The sequence below is a fragment of the Vombatus ursinus genome, unplaced genomic scaffold (assembly GCF_900497805.2).
Source record: "Vombatus ursinus unplaced genomic scaffold, bare-nosed wombat genome assembly UNPS02014821.1, whole genome shotgun sequence".
Taxonomy (NCBI): domain Eukaryota; kingdom Metazoa; phylum Chordata; class Mammalia; order Diprotodontia; family Vombatidae; genus Vombatus; species Vombatus ursinus.
In genome coordinates, this window is record NW_020954599.1 from 32,660,569 (window position 1) to 32,670,922 (window position 10,354).

The 10,354-nt window shown below is 43.6% G+C and overlaps 1 protein-coding gene across 4 annotated transcripts in view; it reads right to left on the reverse strand.

Moving 5' to 3' along the window:
* The window catches only part of STOX2 (storkhead box 2), a 316,380-nt gene extending 306,764 nt beyond the window's left edge, over positions 1-9,616 (reverse strand). The window contains exon 1 of one of the 4 annotated variants that reach the window (XM_027837495.1): positions 9,437-9,616. In XM_027837495.1, coding sequence (XP_027693296.1) covers positions 9,437-9,614 — 178 coding nt within the window. In that variant the 5' untranslated portion in view covers positions 9,615-9,616. Of the gene's footprint in view, positions 1-8,205; positions 8,286-9,436 lie in introns of those variants that run through there. The other 3 variants (XM_027837497.1, XM_027837498.1, XM_027837499.1) reach the window with 3 other exon arrangements.
* Between the last annotated feature and the right edge of the window lie 738 nt (positions 9,617-10,354).

Here is a 10,354-nt window from a genome sequence, read left to right on the forward strand (position 1 = left end):
CACACACACACACACACACACACACACACACACACACACACACACACCACAGGGGCACAAACAGACACCCGGAGAAAGCACCCTGGTTAAAAGACTTCCCAGGGCTACTCTGCAGTACCCAAGAGAGGTCTCCCCTAACTCTCTGGCTCACCCTCCTGCCTCTACAATCAGGTCTGCAGCATAAAGGCTGGTTTAGAAACTGCAGCCCAAAAGCATAGATTATCTCTGCCTTTATAAGCTACTTATAGGAAGCACTCAAGGGAAAGGGGCTGGTGCCCTCATTCTGTTAAAAGCAACAGTTGCTAGCTTCCTGAGATACAAATCAATTGACTTGTCTTCCTGGTTAGGCTAATGTGTTACCAAGTTTGAAGGGGAAACAGGATATTCAGGTGAATAAAACTCTAAGACTGAAAACAGGTTTAGAGCTTGAGAGGTTAGAAAAAGAGAAGGAAATGTGGACTTTTTCCAAATAGACATGAGAATCGGAGCCTTGGGAGTTTATGACATTGCAAAGAAAGTATAGAGAGAAAAGAAGATAGAGGACAGAGCCTGGGGTGATGCCTACATAAAGCGTAGAAAGAGGAAGAAAAGGCAAGGAAAAAGAGAGAGAAGGAACAAAGGAGGAGAGTAGGACAGTGTGCAGTCAAAGAGGAGCCGGGGGTTATAAATAACAGCAGAGTGGGGGTGGTTGACAATGGTAAATACTGGAGAGGTATAGAAAGAGAACTGAGGGGGGAAACCATTTCTTTTAGCATTTACGTGGTTAATGGTGATTTAAAACCTTTGCTACAGAATTCAAATAGGATCTTGCTATGAAAACAAAATGAAAATATAAAGAGTACCACATAGGCAGTAGGAAAAGAGTGAAGGATTTGGAATAAGAATGCAAATCCTAGTTCTTACACTCCCGACTTACTATCAGTGTAACCGTGGGCAAATCACATAACTGTCTGCATCTTAGTATCCTCATCTGTAAAAGGAAGAAACTGGTGTACATGACCTCTAAAGATACCTTTCAGTTTTAAAACAGTGATCTTATGACTTGATCCTGCTTGAAAGAAGGGGGTTAATTAATTGCTGATGATATTTGCAGTTGTATAAACTCAGGTTCAAATTAATAAATGAGCTTTGGTGGTCTTATCTAGGTTTCATTCACACAGTTCATTCCCTTTCTAATGTCAGGATCAGGTTTAGAATTTCTACATTTAAAATTTTGGGGAAATTTTTCAGCTTTTTTACTAAACTGAACAATGCTGAATGTGTATCATCAGACAACTATTTTAGCAAGTATGTAAGTGTGAAAGTTGGTAGTCTACCCTGAAGATTATGTCTTCATGGTAATCAAATAATTAATGAGAAATAATTCTAAGTAAGATAAAAGTATTTTGGTTTTTGTTTTTTTAGTGTACCCATGGGGAGATGAGAGAGTATGCTGGTGAGAGATCCAGAGAGTATGTGCATGAGAAAGGGAGAGAGTGAGGAGGGGGAGTGAGGGGATAGATCTTTGAATCCTTTTAGGCTCCTTGTTCATCCTTGTTTTCAAAGAGGACCAATGACATCACAGGATGATTTTTTTTTTGAGGCAATCGAAGTTAAGTGACTTGCCCAGGATTGCACACCTAGTAAAGGTCCGAGGTCAGCTTTGAACTCAGGTCCTCCTGACTCTAGGGCTAGTACTCTATCCACTGCACCACAGCAAGGATGATATCTAGATTCATGTGTGATTTGGACTTAACTGAGGCCAATTTGCACAAAAATAGCAGCCTCACTCTTTCTCCCAGAGTCATTGAGGTCCAGTGGCAAGACAAAAGTCAAGAACACTGGCTGTGGTTCAGGATGCAGTGGATGGCCTTGGCATCTTTGATGTCTGACCAAACTCTAACTACTCCCAAGTGCCTGCTTCAGCTGCCTTCATGGCCTTTGGAATAAATAATTCCCATCCACTCATTCAGATACGGGAAAATCTTCACATGCTTGGGGTTTGTGCCACCTCTTAGCACCACTCTGAGCCTCATTCTCTTCATTAAGTTTTGTGGGGTTTCTGAGTCATCCATTAAGGTGAGAATACAATTTATTTGTTGTCATCTGTAAAATGGTAAAAAAAAAAATACTCGCAATACTAAGAGGAGTTAATGTGAGGAAATACAGTAAACTACCAAGTCTACACAGACATTTTAATAGTGCAAGTAGATTCTTCTGTGACAAACTCACAAATCCTTTCAAGTATTTCTTGAAAAAGTTTTCATCACTTCCAAAACTAAATGTACTTCAGTTATAATGAACATCCCCCCATACAAATATTTGGAGCTAAGATTAATGATCTGAAAATTTAAATCATTGTGGGATTTTTCTTTTATATTCCAAATAAAACCTGGGCAAGCAACCTTCAAACGTGCATAATCACTCTGAGTTCAGAGAGACCGGAGATGTGTAAATGGCAACAAATTCTGAGTCTTCCAGTTCAGGAATTCTCATAAAGGTTGTGCATGAGTATAGCAGCTTTCTCTAAAATATTTTACTACCATGAAATCTGATGCACCTTTACTGAAAATATATTCCTGATGTTAAGAAGACAATTCATTTGAAATATGTTTTATGACTATGAACTGATCCCATTTTAAATAGACTTTTATCTATGTTAAGTTGTTTTAATCTACTTTTTTACAAGAAAACTGGGACATTCTAATATGGCATTCTGAGCTCCTTAAGGATAATGCCCATGTCTATATTACTACTACTACTAATAATAATAATAATAATAGCTGGCATTTCATAGCGCTTTTAAATTTGCAAAGCACTTTACAAATGTTGTGTCATTTGATTTTCACAACAATTCTGGGAGGAAAGTACTATTATTATTGCCATTTTACAGCTAAGGAAACTAAAGGATAAGTGACTTGCCCAGGGTCACACAATTAGAACCTGTCTGAGTCAGGATTTGAACTCAGGCCTTCCTGACTCACAGTCTAGCTTTTTGCACTGGGCAACCTAGCTACCTTCACATGCCCAGTATAATGCTATGTATGTGTGTCGGGTAATCTTGGAAGGACTAGCACCTCTGGTGTGAAGACTGCTGAGCCCTTTTCAGAGCTGCTCATCCGCCTTTGGTGTCCACTTGTCACCCAGCTCTCACCCGTGGCTACAAGAAACTGTAGCATGTACAATGGCCACACCCTAGTAAAACCATCTCAGGAGACAGGCCAAAGCAGGTTGAGGGTAACCAAAAGGCCTCAAACCCTTTGGTAAGTCAGGGGAATGTCTATCCCAAGCATGTGAAGGTTTCCCTGGTGGAATAGTTGGACGAGAACAATTTGTTCCAACAGCCAAGAAGGCGGCTGAATCAGGCAGCGTGGGACTCTTAGAGCTTGGTCAGACACTGAAGATGCCAAGGTCATCCACTGCTGGACTTCAATGACTCTGGAAGGGAGAGTGAGGCTGACGATTCTGTGCCACTCTGCCTCACTTAAATCCAATTCACACACAATTCACACACAAGTCAAGACATCACCCTGTGATGTCATCTGTCTTCCTCGAAAACAATAACAACAATGCTCTGTGTATATAAAGCACTCAGTGCCTAAGTGTTGGGTGAATGAAGACTATTACTGAGGGATTTGTGACAGAATAATCTATTTCAAAAATCTTTGCAGCAATTGGAAAATAAGCTAAAGCCCTGACCTATGAACCCTGTATAATTCTCAGCAAATTCACCTTAATAAAGGATTATTATGTAACTGGTACTGAAAAGACTTTCCTCCATAGCTCACTCTTAAATTTCCAGTTTTGAGAATTGCTTTCTAAGGGAGAGGAAACATTCCTTTAGGCAAAACCAAAATAAAGGCTTTTTTATCATCCATGTTTCTGCATCAGTTGTACAAGGCCCACTCTGTCCTTTTGCCACCCTGAATTTTTTTGTTTGGAATCAAAATCCCTCAGTCATTTACATTCCTAAGGTTAAAATGGAAAAATCTGAGCTCCTCTACTCTGATCCTTGTGGTTTTAAGTCTTATTTGGTGTGTTATTTACCAAATAAACCACAAAGTAAACATCTCCTACCACTTTACTTTCAAACTATTTTTCAAAAACGTTTCCGGATACAGGAACATTTTACTTCTAAATTTTCTATGGCTTAGAACAATATTGACGTATTTTAAATGATCAAGAATGTACACAACATATGAGAAAACAATGCGAATTCTTATTTTCTTGAAGATACACATTTCCTTGAAAATCTGTGTTGTGGAATGTTAGCAACTGATTCACAAATGGTTCTGCAATTTCTTAAGAGACTGTGGTTGTTGTTGTTCAGTCATTTTTCAATCGTGTCCAACTCTTGGGGACCCCATTTGGGGTTTTTCTTGGCAAAGATACTGGAGTGGTTTACCATTTCCGTTTCCAGATCATTTTACAGATGAGAAAACTGAAGCAAACAGAGTTAAGTGACTTGCCCAGGGTCATACATCTACTAAGAGTCTGAAGCCGCATTTAAATTCAGGTCTTCCTGACTCCAGGTCCTGTGCACTATCTACTATGCCATCCAGTTGTCCTAAGACATTACTGAACCTAAACCCCTTCTGTGTTCCCTTGTAGTGGCAATTGGGTTATAGAGTCAAAAGCACAATTTCAAGGGATTGTAAGAAATAGAAAAGAAAACCTGGCCCCCTGTCCTTAGGGAGCTTACAATCTCATTGGGCAGGTTACAAAAAAATACACATAAAATGCTAGACATCATATGATTTGGTGGGGGGGGGGGCACAAAATACATAGCATATGGAGCAAAAGATGTAAGCACTAAAAGAATTCCAGAGAAAAGAGGAATGAGCATGGCTGGGCTGGAATTCAGTGAAGATGTTAGATTAATTAAGAACTGATCAGTTCAAGTAGGTCTTTTATAGCAAATGATATGTTATGTTGGCATTTTGGACAGAGGCCAACCAGATCAAATTCAAGCAAAAAAGGGAGTCCACTGCAAAGGTAGGTATCAGAATCTCCAAGGCAGTCCAAACATGAAGCCAGACCCACAGCAACCAAGGGTCACTTTGGATCCCTTTTTCCAACATCTATCTCTGCTTTAGGCAGTAATTATTTGTTGTTCAGATATGAATATCCTTTTGGATACAATTGCTGCATAGATCTGGATTTGGAAGGGAATTCAGAGTCCAGTTATTCCAACACCCTCATTTTACAGATAAGGAAACTGAGATGCAGGAAGGGTTAAAATGACTCATCTAAGGTCACACAGGTAGGATTTGAACCCAGGTCCTCTGCCTCTGTTTCCCTGTTCCCTGTAGCATGTGGCTTAAAGCTCCTACATGATGGGATGAGGGAAGATTTTTGTCTTACCTCAGCCCAAGAAATACAGAAAGGGTAAGCTAATAGCCTGCTGGAGAGGTAGGCTCTCTGAAGTATCTCCAGGCTACCTGCATGGTTTGTTTATTTACTCTGGTACCGTTGTCTTTTCTTTAGCATTCTCTCCACTGATATAAATCAGCAACTCATCTATAACCTGGAGTCTCAGAGGGTAGCCCAGGGCACTGAGAGGTTAAATCAGCTGCCCAGGGTTACATAGACAATATGTCATGGCAGGACTTGACTAGCTCTCCATTCATCACTGCCTCTCACAGCATTTAAACCAACATTATTTCAAGGACAGTATTTTATTATTTTTTCACTTGTTAAAAAAATGTGGGAGGCAGCTAAGTGGCACAGTAGATAGAGCACCAGCCCTGAAGTCAGGAGGACCTGAGTTCAAATACGGGCCTCAGACCAAACACTTGACACTTACTAGCTGTGTGACCCTGGGCAAGTCATTTAACCCCTATTGCCAAAAAATAAAATACAAAAATTTTTTAAAATGTGGGTTTTTTTGTAATGTGGAGGAGGAATAAACATTTATTAAACACCTACTATGTGCCCACTAAGCATTTGACCCATTTGATCCTCACTACAACCCAGTAAGGCAGGTGCTTAAAAGTACCCACATAAAGATAGCAACAGGGAAGAAAGCAGCAATTTAATTCCCACCAAGCTTATTGGAGGTACTATCCAGGCCCAGATAAAACAAGTGTCAACACCTTTTAAAACAGAAAAAAAAATTTGCAAAATATAAATCTACAAATCAATACTGCAATATATCTGTAATCTCACCCTTGTGAGTACTCCATCCAAAAATAAAGATGGCTATTAAGGTGCATAGAAGAGGAACATACTAGGAAAAAAAGTATATAATATAATTAATAATAATATAATATAAAAATATAGCTGCCAAAAAAACCAAAACAAAACCAGTTCCTATTAGACTGTGTTAATAAACAATGTAAGTGGTAGAGTGGATAGTCTGTTAGACTTGGAGTCAGTAAGACCTGGGTTCGAATACTTCATCAGGCACTATATGACTATGTGACCTTTGGCAAGTGACTTGGACTCAGTGCCAGTTTCCTTACCTGTAGACCAGACACAGTGCCTCCATCTACTCTGAAGTCTACATGGGAATTATATCAGCAGAGGATGCTTATAAGGACTGGATTCATCGACGAGTCCCCCGATTACATGGAAAATTAATAATGCCTATCTCTTAGCACAGTGCCTGGCACATAGTAGGAGACTGATAAATGTTTATTGATTAGTTGACTGATTGACTGACCTCACAAGGTTGCTGTGAGGGTCAAATGAGATATGCTTTGCAAACCTTAAGGAGAGAGAGAGACAGAGAGAGAAAGAGGGAGAGAGAGAGTGAGAGAGAGAGAGAGGCCCATCTATCTATCTATATTTCAATATGATTTCTAACCTTACCTACCACTTACTGAAATTGCTCCTTCCACAGTAATCAACAATCTCTTAACTCCCAAATCTAATGGTTTTTTCTCAGTGATCTATGAGCATATTTAGGCACCATCAGTCACTCCACTCTCTTCTCTATGCCACTACTCTAATGATTCCTTCTCAATCTCTCTTGCTGAACCATCATCTATATCTCACTCATTAGTATTGTGTTGCCCTAAAGGTCTATCCCAGCTCCTCTTTTTCTCTTTCTAAAGTTCCTTCCAGTTCTAAAATTCTATGATCTCTTATCCTTACTTTTTAACCTTGAGATTATCTGGACCCAATGGTCTTAAAGACCATTATTGTGAGTTTTTCTATTACTTCAGCTCAATTACAGAGATTCAATTAAGAATTCTGCTGAGCCCAGGTTTGTAAAACAGGCAACTTTTGTAATTCTGCATGGGTTACAGGGAAGATTTAACACAGGTTTTTACTAGCTTTTCTTCTCTGTTCAGCTCAGGTGTGACCTTTAAAAAAAATCTTACTATATGTAAGTAAACACTTAAAAAAACTATATTGTTAATATACACACGGGAAATCACAAGCGTCACAGTACAGTCCTAATGGACCATGAAGGATGAGAAGTATAGTAAAGCCCCAGATGGTAAAGGAAAAACCCAGAACTTTTGACCCCACATTCTACAAGTAATGAACGTCCCTTTCATCTGCTTATGAGGGAAGGAATTCTTCCCTAAAAAAATAAAAATTAAAAAAATTAAAAACACCTCTCCACTTAAGTTTTTATTAAACTTGCTTATTAAAGTTTAGAGAACTGAGTACAAAATATAAAACCTAAAAACTTTATATGAAAAAAACGGAAATTTGTGATGTGTTTTTTTCGCACATTGTCAAGCAGAGTAACAAGAAACAATTCAACACAACGCGGTGTTTGCAATGTCCCTGGGACTACCACAACCTCCCTCTTTACATTTTTTCTCAATAGCTAAAGCTCAGGTTTCTCTCCTTTCCTCCCCCATCCCAACACTCCACCCCACCCCCAAAACCCCAACATACAAATACATACAAAAGGAAACTCTTAAAATAGGATAGGTTAGAGTCGAATACCTACGGAACGAAGTTTTCTGTTGTGTCAGCTACAGAAACACCGGCGCTTAGGAACCAAGTGAGTGGCTTAACCCGTTTCCAAAAGGAGGTGGGAGAAGTCAGGCCCCAGCAGCGCCCAGTCCCCCGCCCCCAGGGGTGAAGTGGCCAAAATAATGAGGCTGTCACAAAAGGAAGAGGGCGGGCAGAGCTTCACCTGAATCTCACCCCACAATCTAGGGTCTTAGAGCGCACAGGTGCGCGCACACCCCCTAGAAAGAAAAACCTCACAGATCCCCAAGAATGCCAGCGTCGCGACAAGCCAGGTGGGTGGTTCCATACCTGGTCTGAGCAGGCACCGTCCTGCGGCAGAGCTGGGGGTGGGGGGAACCTGAGCCTGGGGACCAGTAGTTCCACACTCCGCCTTCCCGGAGTCCCTCCTTCAGAGAACTAAAGTACCTTTCAAAGCTCTGCGGATGGGGGAAGGGGAAAGAGCGGTTCACGGTAGGAGCGGAAGGAAGGAGTGAGGAAGTAGGGGGAAAGAAAGCAAGAATCTCCACCCCTATACCGGAGCAGGGGAGGGCAAAGAGGCAGCTCCGAGCAACTGGAACCACCGATCACTCACATCCCTTTTTACATTTGCAAACACAACATACAGGATCATAGACTTCTCCCTACTTAGGACCTCAAAAAGCACTGGGCTCCGCAATTCACATAGAATGGAATCATGTGTGCTGTTGTACTTGTGTGTCCTTTACCTGGAATAGATTGTAAACTCCAAGGCCATTCTCTTGGCTAAACTTTGTAACCCCCTGAACACACACACACACACACACACACACACACACACACACAAACACACACACAAAACCCCACGACTGGGAAAACACATTCTTCTACGTGAACTCCAGGGCCATGGTCTTGAGTAACCTTTGTAAACACTTTCGACGCAGACACACCACACCACACCACACCACACCACACACATACCTCAGGGCTGATACACACTTTCCTTCTAAGTAAACTCCAGAACCATGTAGTCTTGGCGGAACTTTGTAACCCCCTGCGACACACACGCACATACACACATACCACACACACACACCACACCACACACGTAGGTTCCCGAGTTCTGGGAACACACTTCTGGCCCTTGCACATCCATATAGGTAAACTCCAGAGACCGTGTCATTGGTCAACTTTTTAATCTCCCAGTCCCCAACTCGGTGCTAGATCCCACTCGCCTTTATCCCTGTGATTAGACTGTATGTAAACTTCTGTGGCCAAATCTTGGCTATACTTTGTATGCCACCCCTCCCCGGCGGATCACTACCACCATGGGTACCAGCACCTTACAAGATGCTCTGCACACAGAAAGCGCTTCACAACTGTCGAAATGAATTGTGGGTTTCACCCAAGTTCCACCACTCGGTTTGACCTCAGGCCGGCGAGAACCCAGCAGGCACGAGGCGCCGGACCGCCCTCCCTTCCCGGGCCCTGCAGCCTCCAGCCCAGCACTTGTCGCAGCTCAGACCACCTCGCGACCCCCAGCTCGGGTTTCCCCCAGACTCACCCAGGCAGCGGATCAGGAATCCAGTGGGAGGTTTGAGCGCCCGGCGCATCCAACCTTCCCGAAGAGCCTCCAAGTGCTCCTCCTTGCCCTGGATCAGCAGGACCTGCTCGTCGATCCAGCCCAGGAAGAAGGTTTCGGCCACGGCAGCCGTCACTTTCTTGTTCCAGAAATGCTGCATGTTCTCCGCTTTGAAGTCTGCGAAGATCTCGTAGCCGATGTGGTGGCGAGCTAGCTGCCTGCCCTGGGGCGGCTGCTGCCGCTGCTGGGGCTGCTGCTGCCCCACAGCTGGGGCCGAGGCCCCCTGCTCCGCTGCGGCTGAAGTCTTCACCCCCGCCGGACCCCCGGCTTGGCTCAGGACTATGGCTAGGGAATGAGGAGCGATCTGCAGAAACTTATCCATTTTCTGAGGCATCGCCCCCGCCGCTGCTGGGGTGACTGCTGGGTCCTTCTCACCGTCGCCTCCCGCTCCCGCAGCCACAGGGTATTGGCACTTGGCTGCAAAACAAAATGAGGAGTGACACCCTGGCCACCGCCGCCACCACTCCTTTCCCCCAGCCCTCCCCAGACGAGGGAGGTCACCCAACAGCTCCCTTCTCGTCCCATCCCCAGCTGGGCGACCCTAACTGCGGCTACTCCAGGACCACCAGCCGTACCTGCGGCCCCTCTCCTCCGGTTCCCAAGGAGAGTATCCCCAAAGAACTGGGGTGCAGATGGCAAACCTCCCTCCCGACCATTCTGGTCCCATCCCAGCATAAGGAAAAGACCTCTCCGGGGTCAAGGGGAGTCAGCTGGCTGGAAGTTACCTCCAGCTCGGGGTGGCCTTGTGGCCCTCGCTCATCTTCCACCCTCGGTCCCCTGGTGCGTCGGCCCACAAACTTGACTCGTTTGCCGCCTTTGCCTTGCCCTCGGCGCCTGGCT